This window comes from Perissodus microlepis, chromosome 8, assembly GCF_051167445.1.
Source record: "Perissodus microlepis isolate ML-2025 ecotype Zambia chromosome 8, ASM5116744v1, whole genome shotgun sequence".
In the NCBI taxonomy this organism is placed as follows: domain Eukaryota; kingdom Metazoa; phylum Chordata; class Actinopteri; order Cichliformes; family Cichlidae; genus Perissodus; species Perissodus microlepis.
In genome coordinates this window covers 9,318,130-9,341,270 of record NC_140468.1, presented here as the reverse complement: position 1 = coordinate 9,341,270, position 23,141 = coordinate 9,318,130, and the positions used below count along the sequence as shown (strand labels likewise).

At 39.4% G+C, this 23,141-nt stretch overlaps 1 protein-coding gene across 1 annotated transcript in view; it reads left to right on the top strand.

Annotated features, from left to right (window-relative positions):
• The window catches only part of pgs1 (phosphatidylglycerophosphate synthase 1), a 46,886-nt gene that overhangs the window by 8,860 nt on the left and 14,885 nt on the right, over positions 1 to 23,141 (top strand). The window contains exons 2-6 of the mRNA XM_084937355.1: positions 3,002 to 3,212; positions 11,954 to 12,031; positions 17,442 to 17,541; positions 17,630 to 17,819; positions 21,547 to 21,725. Of these exons, the coding sequence (XP_084793481.1) occupies positions 3,002 to 3,212; positions 11,954 to 12,031; positions 17,442 to 17,541; positions 17,630 to 17,819; positions 21,547 to 21,725 (758 nt within the window). The remainder of the gene's footprint in view (positions 1 to 3,001; positions 3,213 to 11,953; positions 12,032 to 17,441; positions 17,542 to 17,629; positions 17,820 to 21,546; positions 21,726 to 23,141) is intronic.

Genomic DNA, 23,141 nt, shown 5'->3' with positions numbered 1-23,141 from the left:
AGATGAAATGCAAACCAGTATGTATGGCACAATCTGGATCCACCAGGTGTGTTTTGACATTACACAAATTTTCCTGTGTGTTGTTCCAACCTTCTTGAAACAAGCTGCTGGCATCAACTTCAAAATGAGCTCTAGTTTCCAAAAATACCGACACCGATACGTTTCCTTTTGTGCCAGTTTCAAATGATTCTGCAACTGAAGTGAATTTGAGCCAAAACGTTTATTTTGGCAAGCTGCAAGTTATACTTAAGTATATACTCTGTTCATATATTCCACATTTTGATGCAATCACTACAAAAAAATTCTTTTCTTGGCCCTGAGAATGTTTTAAAAACATTAAATTGTTTAAAAAAAAAAAAAAAAAAGTTTTGGTCTTATAATTGTGGGAGGTGTCCACTGGAAAATAAAATGCTGATTGGTGACCCAGTTTAAATAATAAAGTAGCAGTCCTTCTTACTGACAGGTGTTTCTATGATCTCCTCTCCCTATTTTATGGCCGTGAAAAAGGCTAACAGAAATAACTGTCTGTATAACGTGACAGAACCCAAAGACCCTTTCACAAAAGTGATGAAATCAGTGAAAAGTGATTTCAGCACTTCTCTGAAAATTAAAAATTTAACTTCTTGTGCTCTTTAATTAGACTTGACCTGGTGTACCTAATAAATGGGGACTTGGGCGTACTCTGAGTACTTGTAGAAGTGAGTCTTACCACTCAGCAGCCACCTTCATAACAACTTTATGCACTTAATGAGCAATTATTTTGAAGCATTATGTAAATTATCTTTATGTCAAAGGCCACTGGGACATAATAACTCCATGTATAATATCATGAGTTAAACCTGATTTGAAAAAAAAAGAAATTTGCTGATTTTGGCTTAAAATAAGATTCTTTGTTAAACTTTTGCTCCCTTGGATCTTATACTTGTACCACCATCTGTGCTGCTGCAGAATTCTCTGCTAGATTTCAATTAATCATTTATCGAGTGCCATGTCCTCTCTTGTCTCCGGTGTAACATCCTGGTTATTCCTAATTCATAGGAAGTTTTACTGTAGTGTGTTTGTGTGCTGGTAAAAAGCTCTGACGTCATTGACACTTGAGATGCTGAAAGACGGCACAAAAAGACAATACCTCCAAAATGATTCTCTTCCTGTGATCGTCTCCACAAGTAATCTGGGCCACAACAAGTAGATTTTCCTTGAAATCCACACGTAAAGCTCGATTTTCATACACACTTTTAAAGGGAAGAATGCAAATGGATTGGCAAAACTTTTCTAGTGTTGCTGACTAGTCACTTGCTTTAGACTACAAAACATTACACTGAGATTAGCAATTTTAAAGCTTTTAATACAGATTGGGTTAAATCATTTTATAACCTCGATGTTGACACCGTTCTGTAGCTTGATGGAAAATACATGCTGTGTAACTATCATGATGATTTCAAAGTTCACCGTCATTCCTGGAAGCAGCAGCTTACATAACAAAGTCACCATAAGGTCCACCTTCAGAGGAAGAGTTTGATAAATGATTGAACGTTTCAGCTGCTGGATGAGATTGTTGCGTCAGCCACTTAACAGAAGAACAATTAATCTTTAACTCATTTTGAAATATAACTTCCTCTGTAATTTTGGCAAGCAGAATTTATATTCACAGTGGTGAAGGTGTTTCTAAAATTTTGTACAACCCAAGTGAATAGTATTCAATTTAAGTACTTATTAAAACACAGATATATTAAGAGTAAATATTAATTTCGCTTTACTGGTTGATCCTTTCCCAACCTCAGTTAAGGTCACAAGCTCTGGGTAGTGAACTTAAGAGGTGAGGAGCTCACCTACCCCATCTCCAAGCATGAGCAGCTGATTAGCCTCAGCATCTGTCTAGGATGCCTAGGTGTCTCTCACCCCAACTGATGGCCCCCCGGAGGTTTCTTCCTGTTAAAAGGGATTTTTCCCCTTCTCTCTGTCGCCAAAGTGCTTGGTCATAGGGGGTCATATGATTGTTGTGTTTTTTCTCTGTATGTATTATTGTAGGGTCTACCTTACAATATAAAACTCCTTGAGGCGACTGTTGTTGTGATTTGGTGCTGTACAAATAAAATTGAATTGAATTGAATAGAACTAGGTGGTGAGGTGTTTCAGTTATGTCCTACCAGGAGGAGGCCTTGGAGCAGATATGTTGAGGGATTACATCTCTTGGCTGGGTCGGGAACTTTGGTGTCCCTGCAGAAGAGCTGGAGAGGAAAGACTTGGCGTCTCTTCTTGGATGGATTATATTAATTATAAATCTGTATGTTATTTAATAATCAAATAATTGCTGTCTATCTGTAAAATGGCTGTCAGGTCATTAACATAATCCTTTGAAAGCGATGGGAAATTGTGTAGATTAAATGTTATGTTTAATATACTTTTATGGAAAACAAAATGGTGTCATGAGTCGCCAGCCAAATAATATTCAGTAGGTTTGTTACAGGTTATCATCAAAAGGAAATGATAAATCCTTGGATGTGGAAAACTGTTCTTTTTTAAAACTTCTTTACAAACTTTGTGTGTGATTTAGGTTCCCTACGTCACTACAGCTCTCATTATGACGTCATCTATTTAGTTATGGTAAAAAACATTACCGGAAATGCAGCCGCCTAATTACAAATCTTTGCTCGAGGGATTCTGCTATTGATGATCACCTGTAATACATAAATGTAATGGAATATGGTGGAGTGTAAATGGGAGATTAGTTATTAATTATTGATAAGTTATTATTCGAGTCATATGGATTGCCTTGAACTGCCAGCTGATCGAGGCACCAATTGAAATCATACAAGAGCTCTAAGCTGTTATGGAGCGTCTGTTCTTTGATAACTTGATTTTTATGCCTTTTTTATTTTTCAGTTTTAACCCGCCCCTCTGGGGTCGAAAGAAAATTGATCAGACTATTTTCTAGTTGCTTTAATTAGATCATTATCAACATAAAATGAGTTTCCTGCTCTACTTTCCGTGTTTCCTGCAGGTCCTCCGTGCTCCTTCTTGCCCCTCTTCTGGCTGAAACCGACCCAGCCCCTCATCGCGTCTCCAGGCCCACCGGCTCAGCCGGAGCCCAGCGAACAGAAGGTCTTTGCAGCCACTTCCGATGGATGGCAGAGCATGTACCAGCCTTCCGGGTGCCAGGCTCCCACGTCCACATTCTGACGTCACCTGACCAATTCTACCAGGCAATGAAGGTCTGTCTCAGAGCATGTTAGCTGGTTTGACTACACAGGATTTATTTTAAAAATGGGAACAAAGCTCTAGTCTGTTCAATATGAAACTTGATAGACAGACACGTGTGTTGACTTTTAATACATGTATCACTATGAAATTCCACAAGGTAACCAAGGAAGCGTTATTATCACAGTAGACTCTTCTCTGTGTACTCTGCTGCAGTGTCCACATTGCAGGTGACAATGATTAATTGTTCAAACATGTTTTAGTTGATGCTGACGAGAACTTGAGGAGGAAACTGGCATCCAGACATAATTTTTCTGGTAAAAACAATCTGGAAAAACAAGGTACTTTTTAAACACTAAAATAAAAACTTGAGGTCACATGTTAATTCCCATCTTAAGAAGATGATATCAGATTCACGTGTTCCCATAATGTGGTTTAAGTTTAAGTTCTAAATACCTCACATTCAATGTTCCCTCTAATTTTTCACGTGTCTGAGCGAACACACAAACTCCCTGAGCGGTCCCTTGGACCACTGTGAGCAACAGCAGACGTGTGCACTGTGGTCACGCCAGCACCGAATCCATCCAAGTTACATGGTTTATTAAAATAATCAAATTACAGCATTTATGTTAGACTACTTTTAATTAAGTGCTTTAGCCCACTTACAATGAAAATTAAAAAAAATCTTGTTCATGACCTGTGTAGTATGTTAACACTATTGGAAGTAAAAATAACTTGAACCCCAATTTTGAAAACAAAACTTTTTTTTTATTTTATATAAAGCGTCTGTGGTCTGGGAGAGAGTCTTGTAACTCTCTGTCTGCAAAATACAGCAAATAACGACCAATGTTGGGCAATTAATTATATAGTTACTTCTTCAAAAAAAGTAACTGAGTTATGCAAACAACAAAGTTTTTTGCACCTGTTTACCTAAAAATGCAGCCAAGGCGTTTTTAAAAATAAACACTTCAAACTATTTACAGAACAATCAGCTGTTCTGCATCAAATTTGATGCCACACAAATTATTTGTGCCACTCCAAAAGATAATTTCTGTCCACTATGAGATAAAGGAGAACAACAGCCTGATACCTGCAGGCCTGACAACAGGAGATGTATCACTCCTGTAACACCTGTAACATTCAGCAGTCGCCTCATTGTTTTGACACACACAACAAAACTACTGACTACACTACACACTAACTACACAAGATTTGCGCAAAACATCGCAAATCTCTCATATCTCAAAACACCGCCGTCACTCCTAAAACTTCCCTCCTCCCTAAACAACTGGTCATGGCCATATTGCCATATCATTTTTTGATTTGTCGACATGGTACATTTTTCCACCAATAGGAAAGGCTGGGGTTTTTTTTGGTTTTGTTTTTGCTCACAGGCAGAGAGTGCTTTCCAGCGTTTTCCTTATGAAATGCCATTTTTACCGTTTCTTCACGCAGTAAATATAAACAACGATAGTATTCAGGAAGAAAACCAAACATTGCATATATTTTTATCATAACTCAGATTTTACGTGGCTTATCAACACAATTTAAAAACTGGTATAAAGTCCACACTTTTCCCGTCAATTTTTCCGTCTGTCCTGCTCACATCTCCAATGGTTGTACACGTTGTCATTAACGTGGCTTCACTCCACATCAGCCACACCGCTTTGCTAGCCAAAACACCGGTGTCGGCACATAAGGACGCTGTCATAGCCTGTCAACGACGTTGATTAGCTGTGTATATACGAATGTGAATCACATTATTGGCTGGACTATGGGATAAGGTGGCATCGTTCTAATCCCATACGGGAGCAGCCAGTCACTTACTGGCTAACACTGCAAAACAGAATTGTTAAAGTATTAATTTTAATTTCAATTCAGGTTAGATTTTTTTTTTGTGCGCAACGCAGATTTTCTGTGCGCAGAGACCGTGCCAGCAGTGCGCAATTGCGCATGCGCGCAGCTTAGAGGGAACATTGCTCACATTGTTAATTTTTTATTCTGGTTTTAACCCTCTACAAATGGGTTCTTTTAGTTTCTGTAGTTTTAAATGTGGATGTTGACATCTTTCCTTCTGCTGCCGTGTGTAACTTTTTATAAGTAACTATTTATTACACGGCGTGCTGCGGGGAAAAGCCTGTTCTAACGTTTGAGTCTAAGGTTTATTTTTTAGCACCTGACAGCTCTTTTTTACTTCTCATCCGTAAATAATCTGCTCTTTCACGTGATTCAGTTTATTTTTGAAAAGTCTCAACAGGATCTTGAGCTTTATTGTGAAAGGTTTATGTGGAATATAAACAAGCGGACACGCGATGGTGTTACCGTCGTTGTTGCTAACCACAACGCATAAAAACAGGCGCTTGTCCGTCAGTAGTGTGGTTATATAAAATATAAGAGAAAGAGAGAACTTTAAGAAATTAATATTGCCACTACAGTGACCATCAAAACGATGAAAAAATATTACCGTAAACAGTTTATTTTGCGACACCACGAAACAAACGATAGCGTAAAATGAAACGATAGACGTTTTTATATCGTCATCCGATATATATCGTTATATCGAACAGCCCTAGTTTGCTACTTCGCAGGTTTCACCTGTCGCGGGTTATTTTTAGAATGTAACTCCTGCGAAAAACCAAGGACCACTGTATACTGAACCAGGTTGTTTTTTCAGTGTTAAATGAAGGATTACATGCTGGAGAAAATGGTGCCATTCAGTTATAGTGTGAGAAAGACGAGATATGTGAGTTGAGTTTTTTTTATTTACGGCTGTAAGTAGGCTCTGTGCCCAAACTTTATTTCCTTCTGGGAAGTTGAGACTCGTCCAGGAAGTATATTTCACACATAAAATCCACAGTTGCAGGCTTTGGGGCTGAAAAATGAAGCTAACATAGAATTGCCAAAAAGCGGTTTCTGGAATTGGTTTCCAAAAGCAAACCGATCCCCACCGATTCTCATCTTAGAATATCCCGACTACAGCTGTAACTAAAACAAACGGTTTACAATCTGGTACAAAAATGTTCTATCTTTTATAACAAATTTACCCGTCCATAAACACTTGATTACTTTATTTTAAATAACTTGTTGTAACTTTACATTTTGTTAAAATTAAAGTTTGTATTGCGAGTGAATTGTCAGCTTAATTAGGAACTCTCCACTGTGTTTGTGGTGTTGGTGCCTTTTTGAAGCATTTTAACATAATTGAAGATAGAAATATTAGGGGTGCAACGATACACAAAATTCACAGTTCGGTTTGGTTCGATACTTTGGTGTCACGGTTCGATATTTTTTCAATACAAAAAAATGTTCATGCTTTTTTAATTTGTCATTTATTAAAATTATAAATATATATTTTAACTCAAACATACAGTTTTTAAATTTAATGTTGCTGAAACAACAAAGTAATACAAAATAAATCTATCTGATCGAGAAATCACTCATCTTTGGAAAAGAGAGTTTATTACAGAGAAATGGCTCTTTCCAAAATAAAAGCTATACTATATGCTTCTTCTGGGGTATATTCTCAGCAGCATATTAAACATATCAGGTCCCCATAAGGAGAATCATATGCTAACGGCTGTCTAAATGACTCCGGTGAAGTTTGTAGCATGCGTGCTTGTTGTTTTTGTCTGCTTCCACTTGTCTTTGCACTAGGATTATGTCGGGGTAAATGTGCAGTCATATTCATTGTGTTCCCACTAGTGCTGTCAGCGTTAATCTGAAATGACGTTAACGCCACAACACGGCAAATCTCCGTTAACGAGCTACCGCGGATCGCCCCGTGCGTGGGGCGTCAACACGTTAACGAGCAAACTGCGCTAACGCACTAGTTCCCACCCATGTAATTGAGCATTGCGTGGCACATCCGACATACTGTTTTACTTTTGTCCATGACGCGCTTACCTTCAGGGTCATACTTCACATGAAGACCAAAATAGTTCCAAAGGCCACATCTGAATGAGGGTGGGGGAGATTCAATTTGCCATGTTGCAACGTGCTTAGCTTCTGTCTTGCTAGCTTGCCCTGCGCTCAGTGGATCTGCGCTCAACAGTGCAGCCTAGGCGGAGTAGTTGAACGCAGATCCACTGAGCTCTCAACACAGACAGCATCGTCAGAAGAAAAGTTGATAAAATAAATAAAAAAATTTGTATTGTTCGATACATATGCGTACCAAACCGAAAGCACTGTATCGAACGGTTCAATATTGATACGAGTATCGTTGCACCCCTAAGAAATATAGATTACTGTGCAGAGAAGTTTACTAACAGCACTTTCAAAGTCTGTACTTCAGTTTTAGTGAGTCAGATTCTGTTTTTGTGCTTGTTACTTAGCACTGATTATCAGGTTTATGTATTTGTTATGTGTAACTATTCAGTTTATGGATCCCGTTTGCTTAAGCAAACAGCATTGGTGGCGGTTCTTGCACGTTAACTGGGTACTCGTGTTCCAGATGCTCAGTTCCATCTTGTAAAATCAAACTCGGCGACAACCATAATGGCGAAGTTGTAGTTTCAAAACAGGATTTTACAAATCGATGGGTGACATCACAGTGGCTACAGTCTGTACTATATAGTATTTGGTAACATCCCAGTAAGTATAGTTTACTTTGCTCTTAGTTGAGGCAGTTTAGGGGGGGAACTGCTTTGAAGAAAATGTGCAGAGATTTCGATGATAGTTGCAGACTATTATTTACCCGATGGTGGATGAGGAATGATAAATTTAAATGCCTCAGTCTCTTAAATAATGAAATAAAATAACTGAAACACTTTTTAAAATGCTGAAATTTCTGTATTTCTGATAAGATAATCCTGAAAGAAAGTCTGACTTTTACAGTGTAGTAAGTAGATAAACCAAAACTGAAACACTGTGTCCAGAGTCACAGTGAGTAAACACATCAAAATAAAGCTCAACTACTAAAAAAGATGTGTTTTTTTTTTTTAATGTAATAACTACGCCACCACATTGAAGTCCTTTCATATGTCTTAGAACAAGGGGGCATTTAAAGCTTCAAAGAACAAAGACACATGATTTTCTTCCAAGTTACACGTCACCCATGTGACTTTCAGGCAGGATCTTCCTTCATGCAAATCCACAGTTAGACTTGAACAATAAGAGATTTGTTATATGCAAGAAATTGGCTCTTAATTCTACTTAGGAAGAATTTCTGTTTCATTTTATTATCACTTGGAGCTCAGATGCAATCATAGTGCTTCTATAAATATAAATGTATATTAGAAGGTTTGAAAATGGTACATGAAATATAAAGCATTTTAATGGTCAAACGTGTCATATTTGCATAAGAAAAACTATTGATGTTAAAAGGATGTTACCGGAATGTGTTGAATGGGTGTGATTATGTTGACTTTTCCTCATTGCTGGGAAGGTTTCACCTGAAAGTATTTTTAGATCACCTCTGGCACAAAATCTACTCTTTCCGGTTTCGTCACTTACGGTCAGAAGACTGTTTTCATCACTTGTAGTTGAATGATCAAGTTGCAACATTTGTGGCATGAGAAGCCAAAAGAAAGAGGAACTTTTGTGGTTGTCTAACTGGTATTTAAACAAGCAAGAAGATCTTGCTGCATTAAGGTGCAGAAATATTTAAGGATTTTTTTTGTTATTCACTAAGATGTGCGTGCTTAAAGGAACACTTCCCACAAATTGTAAAACATCATTGTATTTCTTCTGCCCTGAGTGTTATTAATAATCTCCACAGACGGTAAAAGGAATTTTGTTTTTGATTACGGTTTAGTCTACCTTTTAAAGAAATCATACCTGTTTTAAAATATGACATTTAAAAAAATATTTTTTTTAAGCAAAACCAAATAAATGTTAGTTTTACAATTTTTGTGTCTTACAAAAATTTTAATGATTCATTTGAATTTTTGAATTTTAGGTTTGAGAAAATCACACTAAGCATTTATCATTGTTGTTTAAAAAATCTTCTCATAACCATTTTATATGGGAATCTAACTAGATGATAACTTGAAGGAGGATTTAAAAAAAAAAAAAAAAAAAATTAAGTTCTTTGAATGCCCTAAAAACGTTATTCTCACTCAGGGAAAGGATAAATGATTTGTGACTCCTTATCTTATGTGATATTATTTGTTTATAGGGCTGCCACAAATGATTATTTTGATAGTCGACTAGTCACCGATTATTTTTGCGATTAGTCGACTAATCAGATCATGCATCCATTGGACGTAAAACGTACAGCTTATTGCACCAGCATGCATCTGCTCTTATATAACTATCATTAGCTTACAGCTTTAAGTGTTTACAGTATGTGCTAACTAAAAATAAAGACAAGATGATAGTTTATTAAATTTTAATGAAATTTGCAGATTGTTTCGGTGAAGTTTAATAAACTCCTTGCTATCTAAAATATAACGGGACACCAGAGTATATTCTCGAGCATCTCACACTGATAATCGGTTGTCTTCTTGACGTTTATTCAGCTGTGTAAAAACTATAACTTTAATCTCAGCCAAACCGATTTACTCAGGAACAAATAAAATACTAAAAAAAAGCCAAACAATAACATTTTGAAGTTATCTAAGTGACTTATATATATTTAACCTGAGTAGTGAAAGACGGCAGTGGGTTTGAAAACGATTTGCCGGGAGTCCGGTGTTCTCACGGGCTCTAGTGAGCCTTGCCCCTGGCTAGCTATCGAGCTAGTGGGTAACAGACGTCTCCGAAAAGCGCTTTTGAAAATATGTGGTGTCTTGATAAACTGAGCAAATATTTGAGGTTTACACAGCTACATTCTCGCCTGAAAATATGTTAAACGTTTATTTTGTGACCCAGAAAGAATAATAAGAGTAATATTAAAACTAACTAGCTGCCGCCATTGTTGGAAACTGAGCCCCCCAAGAGCTGCGCTATGAATTCTGGGACACAGCTTCTTCTTCTTCTTCTTCGGGTTTAACGGCAGCTGGCATCCTTGTACATGCAGTGCTGCCATCTTCTGTTTCAGTCCGTTATTACACTCTTAAATCCTACTACTTATTCCTGCGTCTTTTGTGATCTTACAAAGCTTCAAACGACGCCTCGACTATTAAATCAGTCGTCGACTAATCGTGGCAGCCCTATTTGTTTACTTAACCAGGAGTTATAGAGCAGCATAATTACTCATTTCAGGCAGCGTGTTGGTGCAGCCCAGTTAGCCCTGTCGCCTCATGGCAGGTAGGAGTCTGTGTGGAGTTTGTATGTTCTGCCTTCTTGGGTTCTCAAAGGTTTTCTGGCTTCCTCCTTCAGTGCAGAGAGATGAATATTAGGTTATTTGGTGCTTGGAGCTAGAAAAATGGTGGTAAAGGATAAGAGGTATAGCACTGTATGAATGTATGGTTAAGTTAAAGTGATCTGAGTGGTCAGTAAGACTAGAAGACTGCCGTATAAATGCTACTCCATTTCCATTTTGGGTTGTTTTTCTGGACAGCTGATGTTTAGATTCCCGATATTCTTACTGGTTTTGGTCTCTTAACGGCCTCTGAGGGGGAAAAAGTTTATCCTGTAGCTGTCTAGTGGCTCACTGCGTTCAGCAGGTAGTAACTAAGTGTGTGAGTCTGCCATTTAGTGATGAACAGGTAGTTTATACACAGATGGATCCTTTGGTTTTTGAACAATGATACAGTTTTTGTAGTTTTTGCCTCCGTACACCACCACAGCTGATTTTAAAAGAGACAGTCAAGATGAGATTCAAGCGCAGGCTTTCAGCTTTACTTCAAGGGTTGTTTTTTATTGTTTAGAAATTAAAGTCGTTTTTTTTCTCACATCTTCTCAAGTCAGTCGAGTTGTGGAGGTGGCCAGAGTCAAGAGATGTTTTGTGAATGTAAATACAAAGGGCTTACAAAAAAGATGCGCACCACTGATTGCATTCAAGAACAGGAAGCCCAGATTAGGCTTTACCAGAAATCATCAGAAGGAGCCTGCCCTGTTCTGGGAAAGACATCCTTTGGACAGATGAGGCCCAGATAAACTTATATTAGAAAGATCAGAAGAGTAAAGTACGAAAGGAAAAGGTATTCATACTTTGCCATAGTCATGTTTCCAGTGACTTCCAGTAGAACCAGGCCACTAGTATTTATTGATGATGTGGCAGCAGATAGAGGTACCAGGATGAATGAGGTGTATTGGACTAAATTCTGTGCTCAAAAAAGCAAAGAAATTAGATATTCTTCCATGGCCCCGTCAGTCACCTGATCTCAGCCCAATACAGCGCATATATATATATATATATATATATATATATGTGTGTGTGTGTATGTGTGTGTGTGTGTGTGTATATATGTGTGTGTGTGTATATATGTGTGTGTGTGTGTGTGTGTACACACACACACACACATATGTGTAAATACACACTTTGATTGCTCTCAGTTAGAGTAGAAAGGTGCTTTATAAATACCAGTCCATCAGCACTATAAATGATTTCATAATGTCACTAAAATGTAAAACATGAAATTCCTTATAATTTGTTTTTTTTCTTTTCTTTTTTTAAAATTACTGACAGTTGGGAGATTATTTTTTTTCACCATAAACACTGTTTCATTTCCTTATTTGTCAGTCCCATGATTGCACTACAACTGCTTTCTTTCCTTTTGCCCCAGGCCAGGTGCCTGCATGTGGCTACGGGAAATGTAACTCCTGTGAATAAGTTATCATTTCCTAGTATCAGCTCCCACCCACATAGACTTACACTCACATTCACTGTTGGGATTCCTTATTTGTATTTTTTTCTCTCCTTTTACCGTAGGCTCGCATCAAGACTGCACAGAGGCGGGTGGTGATGGCCTCCCTCTATCTGGGAACCGGTCAGCTGGAGCAGGAGCTGGTGAGAAAAGTGGCATTTACGCAAGCATGTGCGTGTGTGTCTCTATGTTTTCACAACACTAGAGAATTTAGTTCTGGGCAGGTAAGAACAATACCATTACTGGCCAGAGATGCCAGAAAGTATGAGTCAGACTTCTCTTCCAGGACGCCCACTGCGTGGTTTGTTCAGAATGAAAATGTACTCCAGACCAACTACAAGGAATGACCCCAAAATGCAAGGGTTTATGGGTATAAGGAGACCAGCATTGGCATGTGACAGCCTGCTGTGCTTCATGCTTGAAAAGCCTAGCATAACAACATTAACCCAAAGCAAACCACAGTCTGGAATGATGCTCGTATTCTGCGTTTTTTCATGTTTTTTCAAACTGGTACATGCAGCAGTGGAGAGGGTGAAATACAGCAAAAAGGCACAGACAAGCCAGCATGCTTAATTACAGTTAAAAGCATTGGGATCAGCTGTGAGTGCTGCCAAACTCTGTAACCTCACAGGATGATGGATTACTAGAAATGTGAGTCAATACGTTTTTATTTTCAAGCCTGGGTTTTCTTGAAATTGGACTCGATGAACTGAAGTGCATGCAGTGCAAAAATGTGAGTCTGTTCTTTGGTTTAGACAAAGGAATGCAAATATCAGGTGCAGTTTCAACGTAAAGCCTGGATACACCAACGCAACCCTGATCCCAGGCTCGGCACAGACTAGATGGTATTCGGTCACGCCTGGAGAGCATATTTACTTAAGTTGTGGTGCAGCCAATGGGAACAATCTGATATTTGAGGGCAAGGCATGTTCATCTTGAACGTGCTATATGCAAAAGTTATGCAGCGTGCTTATAGTTGTAGATTTTAGGCTAGAGTATTTTGTTTCATGCATTTGCACTTGCAGATAAGCTTTCCCGTTATTCCTTTTGTCTATAGGAGGCATTAAAGAGTCAAGCATTGGACAAGAGGATGGCAAACTAGTAAACATAGATATAAATAATACAGGGTCCCAGTTCAAAAAATGAAAAATAAACAAAATCTTTTCCAGAAATAAAAAATAAACCCTGGAAACTAAAGGAACTGAAAAGGAAAAACATTAAAAATGAAATAAAAAATATAATAAATGTGGTCACAATGTCACATATTTGCTTAAGGGTTAAAAAAAGCGATAATGATATTATTTAGATATCTACAAGAGAGCTAAAGAACGTGCAACAATGCTACCGGGCAAATAATTCTATAATTTTGGCTTTTGTGTAGAGTTATTTTTTTGGCAACATTTTTAAAATCACTTGCTTGGAATCAGAATCAGAATCTTTATTGTCAATGGAACAAGTACAAGGAAATTAAGTGCAGTGCCTGCGGTGTCAAAAATAAAGAATAATAAAAATGAGGTAGAACACAGTCATTCAGGTGGAGGTGGAGAGAGAGAGAATCTGTACCTGTACAAGGTTACAATAAAAACTAATTAGATATGGTTTGTAGTTTTGAGTACATGGCTGTCAAGTGTTCATCTTCCTGACGGCTTATCTATCGTTGCATGCTGGGCGCTGGAGCCGATCCCAGCTGTCATAGGGGAAAAAACGGGGCACGACTTAGGCAGACGACAACCACACACACACACACAAGCAAAGAACATAGTGCCACACAGGAAGGTTTGAATCCAGAACCCTCTTACAGTGAGGCGACAATGCTAACAGCCAGAACAGCACTGGTCTTTAGTATGATCCCCGCTCCACCAAACGTTACATTGTGCACAAAACAGTCAGACAAGTACCGTTGGCCAAGCTGCCAGAACTCCCACGTGGAGAAGCATGATTCATCACTACAGAGAGCTTGTTTCCCAGTGGTTTTGTTGTGCTCAAGTAGCTTTAACCTACTAGTAAAATTAGCCCAGTATCCCCCAGATCCCATAGAATATGAATTAGTACAGTTTTAATGCAGAAAATCACATCTAGTGGTTTGGAAACCGACAGCAAACAAATCGATAAAGACGAATCTTGGTTATTTGTCCGAATATAGAGCTACGGTAGCCTACAGATAGATTACTCCATCAAAAATCAATGCGTGCCCCACCTGACACCCATCAGAATCTGCAGATTTATGTAGTATGCAGTAATTTTATTATGTTTAATGAAGCAATGCGAGTTATAGGCCCCTCAAAGGACAGCAAATCCAGGTGTCGCAACCTAAAGCCAGAAGTTTCTGTTCAACACAGGTTTTTACGTTTTTTTGCAGCCAACTTTGAGCATCAGTTTCATGGCATATATCAAAGTTTAAACAGCAGAAATAGAGCAATTTAATGTCTGTGAAGTAGAGTAACAGAAGCAAGCTTTAGTACCCTGAATATTTTATCTGTTTTCACAAGAGTAAACTTGAAAAAGTGCATTTTGGGTCGCTGAATAACACTGAGGGATAGCTGGTTGGTCAACACAACTGTTAACATATAAAAACTCTCCTTTTTTATTTTATTTCCTGGCCATGGTTTCCTCTGTGACAGAAGTCGATGTTAAAAATGCACATTTTGGATTAAGCTTAAGGAACCTTGAGGGCCTTTAGCTCTTAAAAGTTTTCAAATCATAAAGATAAAATTTTTCCAGGTGTCATCAAATGCAGTAAAGCTTCTAGGTTTTTAATTTCCTCATGAGACCCCCCCCCCCCCCCCCCCCCCCCCCCCCCCCCTCATCTTTCTGCTGCTCCTCCTTTATCTGTCAGGTTGAGTTGTTTCCTGTGCGAAACATGCACAAAACTTAAGGTTAACTTAAAAAACATAAAAGGAGCAACATCTCCTCCATGGTGTGTGTCTGCAGGCCTGGGCTAAGTGTGCATGCTTAAGATTGACCGCAATAGAGGACTCTTTGTTTTGTTTTTTTAAATCTACATTTAATAGTATTAGGTGTTTGAGGCAGTCTTGCAGAGAATGATAACAAAATGCTGGTTCTCAGCTTCACAGAAATAAACAGTTTTTTCCTCAGAGCTCCCACTCATTGTCAGATTTACGCCTCAAGGAACTTCCATAGCTGGAAGTGTTGGTGGTCCCTAAAGAGCTCTCTACTGGAAAGGCGAAATGTTTTACTGGCATGTAAACAGACACTGCTGGGTGACGCATTGTGAATGTATTTGGGCACCAGATGCACAATTTAGCAGAAGTAAAACAGTGCTTGTTTCATATCAGTAGGGATCCAAATACCAAGCAGGCCACAAAAAAGACTTTGCTCGCCACCAGTGGCGTCCTCTGTCGAGCAGCCGTTTCCTCTTTGTGTGCAGGGGTGAGTCATTTTTTCCCACGCTCAGTAAGCGGACAATAAAACGGAGCTGATGTTTGATAAATACTGAGAATTAATCAATTGTCATTAACCCGTTTCCTTGTATTGTGTCTCCATCTTGGAACTTTCACTGGAAATGACATTAAAAAAAGGATGAGAACACGGGGAGGAGAAAAAATAAGAGCTTTAAATGCCCTTCAAGAAGACTAGAAAACTATTCCAGAAGAACACTTAAAGAAATTAAAGGAAAGCTTAATTAATAGAGTTCAGATTGTTTGGAAGAATAAAGGTGGTCATACCAAATATTGTACAAACCTTTATTTATTTATTTTTGGCTTACATGCTTCCATGTATGTTTGGATGTTTCATTTTCCTTTTGCACTTTTCCCATTATCCTAGAAAAAAATATAGAGAAATACACTTTAATCTTTACTAATGATTAAACTCTTTTCTGTGCAGTTTTCTTACACTCACTCTAACCTATCGTGCCAGATGCCCACCCCTCTCTGAGCCTGGTTGTGCCGGAGGTTACTTCCTGTTAACAGGGAGTTTTTCCTTCCCACTCTCACTAAGTGCTTGCTCATAGTGTTTGTTTTTTTTGTTGTTGTTTTTTTTTTTCTTTTTTGCACAGCAAAGGTGTTTAGAATCACCTTCCAATGTCCTCACTCTGTAAGTAATCTGTCGTTATTGTGGCTGTATTTCCCCTTCTTTGTGGTAGCTGGTTTTTCCCATATCAAATACTGTACAGCATGAGAGAGATGATGAGAGGTTACGCTGTTTTGAGCCACATTAAAGCTTCCCTCATTTCTTAACGTTGTTTAGATAAAAGTCAAACTTTCGATTAGTGCCTGTCCTGTAGTGTTAACTTGAACCAGGGAAAAAATAATGTTGTAAATGGCACATAACGAATGCCTTTTTTTTTTCTTCTGTGACTTCACAGTAGGTTAAAAATTTTCTGATGTTTCGAGAACTGCATAAAATGGCTGTTTTTATATATTTAACCAGAAAATTTCCTTAACCTCCTGAGACCCAAACGCTTCATGGCATGCATTTTTAATTTCTCTTTGCTATTTGGGCTGATTGGGACCTGATGAATGTAAAAACAAAGGATTATCTTTTTACCTTATGTAGTTTTCTGAGAAGAGGATATCAGGCCCTTGTAGAGCAAAATTTTGTATTGTGGTCAAGACAACCCAAAATGTGATGTCCACATATGTGGATGCCAGGTCCTAGGAGGTTAAATTAAAATCTTTTTCATGGGAGATCTGGGTAAGAAGGCACACCTTAAACACCTTATTTCATCTGTCAAACAGCTGCAAATCCAAAGATAATCCATTTACAATCAAAATGTGATTCAGTTTTATTTATATTGTACGGTAAAGACACTACAATAATACAGAGTAAACCCCAAGAATCGGACAGCCCCCTATGAGCAAGCACTTGGCAACAGTGGGAAGGAAAAATTTCCTTTTAACAGGAAGAAGTCTGCAGCAGGACCAGGCTCAGGGAGGGACAACCATCTGCTGTGATGGTTGGGGGACAAAAGACACACTGTGGTGAACCTGTTTATTATCATCACATCTTCTCAGGGAGGACTTTCCCACAATTCCCGTATTTTGTGTGAATACAGCGGCAGATGGGAAGCTTGCAAAATTCTGTAGGTGTTGAATTAGATGGAAATGGGCTTATCGCTCTTAATCCCACACTTTAAGGGTAGTAGCTCGAGGCTTCGTCAGCGAATTACTGAAACACACATTACTCAAGTCTCTGACTGAAGTGTCTGCCACAATAACCAAGTCACCCTGGAGAACAATTTTCTGTGCCTTACAGCATCTGTTCTAAAAGTGTGGGTCACAGCACAACGCTTCTGTTGTAGTCAAAACTTTCCTGACACAGACAAATGTAGCAAGTGTTGAGAAATGAACACTCACTAAAGATTAGAAACTGTAAACCACCACTAAAAATAACAGTAATCAGAATCAACTACCGCATGCAACTGACAGATGGCAGTCCCTAGGGAAGTCTGGTTTTTTTTGCGCAGCCCTCGATCACATGTTAAACTCTTTCTTAAAGGAATTACATGCTAAGATGATGCAGAATTCTTTTAACTGGGGTGTGTGTGTGTGTGTGTGTGTGTGTGTGTGTGTGTTTTTGTTTTTTTTAAAGGTGGACTGTATGGAGGAAGCCCTCCAACGTTCCCAGGACAACAGCCAGTCTCCAGACCTGAAAGTCTCCGTATTGCTTGACTACACACGCGGATCACGAGGTTGTTAGCGGTTTCCTGCACTTGGTTAGCACAGAACTCCCCGCTCATCATCCTGATTGTATTTGTGTGACTTGTGTTTCACGTGCAGGAAAGATTAACTCAAGGACCATGCTGCTACCTCTGCTGCAGCGCTTCACATCTCAGATGAGGGTATCTCTGTACCACACTCCAGATTTGAGGGGGCTGCTGCGCTTGCTAGTCCCCCAGCGCTTCAACGAGACCATTGGAGTCCAGCACATCAAAGTCTACCTGTTTGATGACAGCATCATCATCAGTGGGTATGTTGGTGCCAGTATGACCTTTTTCCACACTCCCTGTGTGTTTGTTTGAATTCAGAGTGAAGTTTAAAATAAAGTTGTCCCACCTCCAGGCAACTGCCTGTTTTCACAAGCTGCAGGTGCTTACTTGATTAGCTTAAAAATGTTTTCAGTGCTTGTTTTGACGTGCAGTATTCGGGGAAAACGGAGCTCAGTGGGAGCTGCTCCACGGCCAGTGGGCACAGTGCTGCTGTGGTTTCCAGTCCATTTCTCTTCAGAACATAAAATGGCACGCTGACCTTATTCTGCCAAATTGGTGAAAATATTACAGTTATTCAGTACTTTGATGGTACCCTCAAAACGGTAATGCATTAGTGTGCAGGAGGAACAGGGAGAGCAAGGGGTCCTGATGCCCTTTGTTCTAAAAAATCCAATGTTGTCCTCCTTTGTGGATCATTGTAAACACAGCCGTATAATGTTAACTAATGTATTAATATGCAGGGTTGCAATACTTTGGATTTTTTTTTACTATTATTTTTCTTTCCTTTAGTTTAGTTTTTCTTAGTAAGTAAAAACTAGATTTAAAAACAAAAGTAGGGGTTTTAATATGCATTTGGTGAGGTCAATAATAATATCAGAATCAGTGCTAGAGAACATACTTGCTGGGAGTTGACTCACAGTCATGACCTCCCAGTGTCTGCGCCAAAGCCTCCTCACACTAAATGTGTAACTACGGGCATATGTTAAAAGCAGACAATTTAATAAAAAAACATGTTTTTGTTTCAACTGAGTCATTTTTTAACCCCGGTTTAATTTTTCGTTTACTTTTAGTTACCAACAGCAACCGTGACTGTGTGCCAATTATGACTGGAAAGCAAGACGTGTTGGTTTGGCGCACTGCCTGTCAGTGCCTTGCTACCTTCACTTAGGTCATTCCAGGAAAATTAAGTCAGTTATATACTTTAGACAGATAGAATAACAATAACTGAACTTTGTTTTTGTTTGTTAAGACATCTCACATCGATCCTGTTAGTCTTTCAAGGATAAACAGGGCCCTTGCTCAACAGAGAGGAACCAGTTTTGTCTAAACATAACCACAGCAAAGAACAAATTTTAAATTGTATATTTAAGCACTTGGTTACTAGCAGCCTGTTTGCAACAAAACTCAAAAAACCCATAATTGCTCCAATATTTTCTTTTATTTATTTTTTTAGCTGAATCAAGGAAAAAGCCAAAGATAAACAGAGGGTGACAGGTACTGACTTTTAAGCTTGTTACAATGGTACAAACTGAATTGTTGCCTTATATATTATACCTCCATGTATGTTTTACTAAATCACTCTGCTGTTTTCCTATTAAAATATAAAGAAATGGGTGGTGGCCTAAAGCCTTTGCACAGTGCTGTATGTACAGTGCACTAATTTTTTGTTGTTGTTAAGTACAAAAATGAATCGTGTGTGTGGGTTAACACAGATGTCTTAGCTTTATAATCTGCTGCACCAGTTTAACGTTGGCTAAACAAGACAAGTAGCCGCATATGACAGGGCTCCTTTATAGCTACGTTTTGTTATCAAGGCTCATCTTTTGTCTGGGATGCACGCTGTCAGGATAAGTTTGTAATGTAGTCATATTTCAGTACATGCAGATGCAACTTACGGCTGTGAAATGGAGAATCAACATCGCTGGGACTTTGGAAACATAACATTAAAACAAACAAAGGATACGCGAAGCGCCGTTCTTTACTTCCACCATGTAAACCGACTAAAACATATTTACAGCTGCAACTGTTGCGTTTTGTTACCACGCAGGTGGATCTTGTGTTTCATGTTAATTAATGCAGGTCTTTTTTTTTTTTTTTTTTTAAATAATCTAAGTCGTTATAACCTGTTGATTTCAGACACATTTCGAGGTGTTTGGCATTTATTTGATAGAAGTTTCTCACTTCTTTAAAACAAGAATCCTTGCCCCTTTGAAGATATTTCATGATGATGACCTTTGAAGATATTTCCACTTAAATCCTGAGGAATGTTTCCAAGTATTAGTCTCTGTTGACGAGTCTTGACCCCGAGGGCCTGTCTCTTTCTAGGCACCTCATATTGATGTGATATAAGACGTTTTGGCAGTTTCATATATTTGAACCCGCCCTTCTCCTATCTCCTGTCTGTCGTGTGTTGTCTTGTTCAGAGTACCTAAAGTTTTACTGGCAATAGGAAGATCTGTTTCACATTTCACAATAACTATGCAGAAAATGTCCAATAAAAGTATGGAGGACGTTGGCACTGCGCCAGTGTTGGTGCATTAAAGAAGTCGTGACATGCTTTGTGTTCATCCTAAAGAGCGGTCTGTTCATTTCCTCCTTGGCAGCAAAGCACGTTCCACAAGACGCTCCTGCAGGTTAACTTTTACTGACGATTAACGACATGTTGGGCTGTCACAATTAATCCTGTGTTAATAACTCATAAAGCCGCACCGGTAATGTTGCATCCTTTAATCAGAACCGGGAGATGTTGTGAATAAGCAGCTGTGTGACTAGGGCTGCACGATTTTGCATAAAATGAGAATCACGATTTTTTGGCTTAGAATTGAGATCATGATTCTCTCACGATTTTCTTTTCCAATATAAATATTTATTGCACTTATTAACTGCACATCAACTTCGTAACAGTTGAAACTGACCATAAAAACAATAAATAAACATAAAAACAACAAATGTCTCACGTTTTGTGGTTGCCGCAAAATGTACTGCTTGAAATTCCGTCTCCACCGTTGCTCGACACTGCGTGTATAGAGCAGGTAGTGCAACAATAGAAAAATAGTTGCGGGACGGCACTGTGTAGCGTTTGTCTAGGGTGTTGATCATTTTCCTAAATCCCTCGTTTTGCACAGTGTTGATGGGAGCCATATCTTTGGTCAGGTGATAAGTAATAGCCTCCGTAATTTCTTTGTGCCTGCGGGAGTTCGACGGGTATAGGGAAGCGCTGTATAAGGTTCCCGTTATTGATGTTTGGGTGTTTGACCGGGACGGATTTTCTCCAGTCACTTTCTCGTCATCCCTGACGTGTTCTCCGTTGTTTTTCCCTGCTAATGTTAGCGTCACACGGCACAGCTTCTGTATCACGTGGTATAAGGCTCCGCCCTTGTCATTTGTTGAGCAGGAAGAGTGAGCGCTTGTTTTCATGCAGATTACGTCCCGGATCAAAATGCGGTACAATCGTCGTCGTCTTGTTTTTTTTTTTTTTTTTTTTAATCGTTGTCATTTGGAAATGAGATCGCACATAAGTATGAATCGAGATCGCGATTTTCTAACGATTAATCGTGCAGCCCTATGTGTGACTCAGCTCAACTTACAAACCGTTGGCTAAAAGCATGGGTGGAAAGGGCTAAAATGGCTTTGTGATTGGCTGCTCCAAAGCCTGGTACAGAATAATCGAGGATTATTTTGAATTGGGTATCATATGAAATGAATTGGATCCCCCGTTAAGGCTGTGTCTGCCACCTCTTTTTAAAAAAGTTAAAGCTAAGAAGAATACGCAGCTTTAGAGGCTTTTGTCTCAGTTTCCTTTAGTGAGTACATGATAATTGATGTGTTAAATTTCACTTGAATGGCACCACCCTTCCTCTTGAATAAACACAGTTTCAGAAAAATATTCATATGACCAAATTTCAATAAGATAAGATCCCCCACCCCTGCACTAGCTTCCTCATTCCTCCTTCTCTACTCTTACTTTTCCCGGATCTTGTGTTTCAGGGCCAACCTGAGCGACTCGTACTTCACCAACAGACAGGACCGGTACGTGCTGCTGGAGAACTGCAGGGAGGTCGCCGACTTCTTCTCCGACCTGGTGGAGGCCGTGGGAGACGTCTCCCTGCAGCTCCAGCCCGACGACTCGGTCACCATGCTCGAGGGCATGGTGCACCCGTACAAAGGTAGAAACCGAACACTCCTGTATCCCTGGCCTGTGCACAAAGACAGATGTTTACCCTCAGCATGTTTTGACAGCATGTGACACTCCATGCTCACTTGCAGCCTGTTTTCAACTCCAGGAGTTTGCTAATGGAGCTTGAAAGCTTAGACAAGCCAGATGCAGGCCAGGGAGGAGAGCTCTGTGAGAGTACAGTGAGGAAGATGTAGAGCGAGCTCTTGCGGTTGGCTAGCCATGGAGCCGGATGTGAAACTGTCAGGGTTTTGTCCACACGCACACGCACACGCACACATATTTGTACAGTGTGTCCGTAACTGGAGTGCAGGCTGCCAGGATGTTCGTTTGAGGGATGAATGACATCATGTCTGCAGGACTGGACCGCCATGGAAACGAACACCAGGAATAGAGTTGTGATGTCACAGTGTTGCTGGAAGAAGATATGAAATGGGAACTGATACACACACATAATGAATTCACAAACATGCACGTGCGCGCGCACACACACACAGACACTGGAGAAATTCTAGTGAAAGACATTTGTGAAGATGACTGATGAGATTTGTTATTGATCGTAAGAATGGCGTTAAAAGAAAAAGTGTGTTTGTCTGCAGGCAGAAGGTGATAACTGATGATTTAAAGACTGTTTAAAGGCTCACGTCATGCAGGTTGCTCACCTGTAGGGTCGTCTGTCCTAACACAAGGATGAGCAACATGCATTTGGTGTTATCAGAGGAATGGCACAAACAGACTGCAGGAGCTTTCCAGCTAATGTGTTCACACGAGTGTGGTTGTTGATATAAGGAACTCCAAAAAGGGGGCCTATTACATTAATTTCCTGCTCCATAATTTTATCCTTGTACTAGAGTAACTTTGCATGATTCACAGTTCAAAATACTCACACTGAGTGCTGCCCCTCAGTTCATCCTCTATCTGAAACAAGCTCTCTTCTGATTGGCTGCCCATAAATGGTTTTAAATAGCAGGTTCTTCTTCAGTGACAGCTGTGTGCCTGTGACTGTTAGCTACTTTTTCTGCAAGGTGCAGCCATACATCCATCTTTTTTCTACCCGAGTCAGGGGAGTAGCAGCCTAAGCAAAGACCTCGAGACCTTCTCCAGCTCATCCAGGGGAACTCAGAGGAGTTCCCAGGCCAGCCGACAGGCATAACCTCTCCAATATGTCCCAGGTCTACCCTGGGGCCTTCCGGGGACATGCTTAGGACACCTTGTCCAAGAGGCATCTCAGTCAGATCCTCAAGCCTCCTTAAATGGCTCCTTTACTCTGAGTACCTCCCAAATATATACATAAATAAATAAATAAATTTATAAACTAAATTAAATCTGCAAATTCTCTGATATAAACAATCTCCCTGTAAAATAATAAAAATGATCATACAAATAGTACAATAAAAAAAAAAAAAGT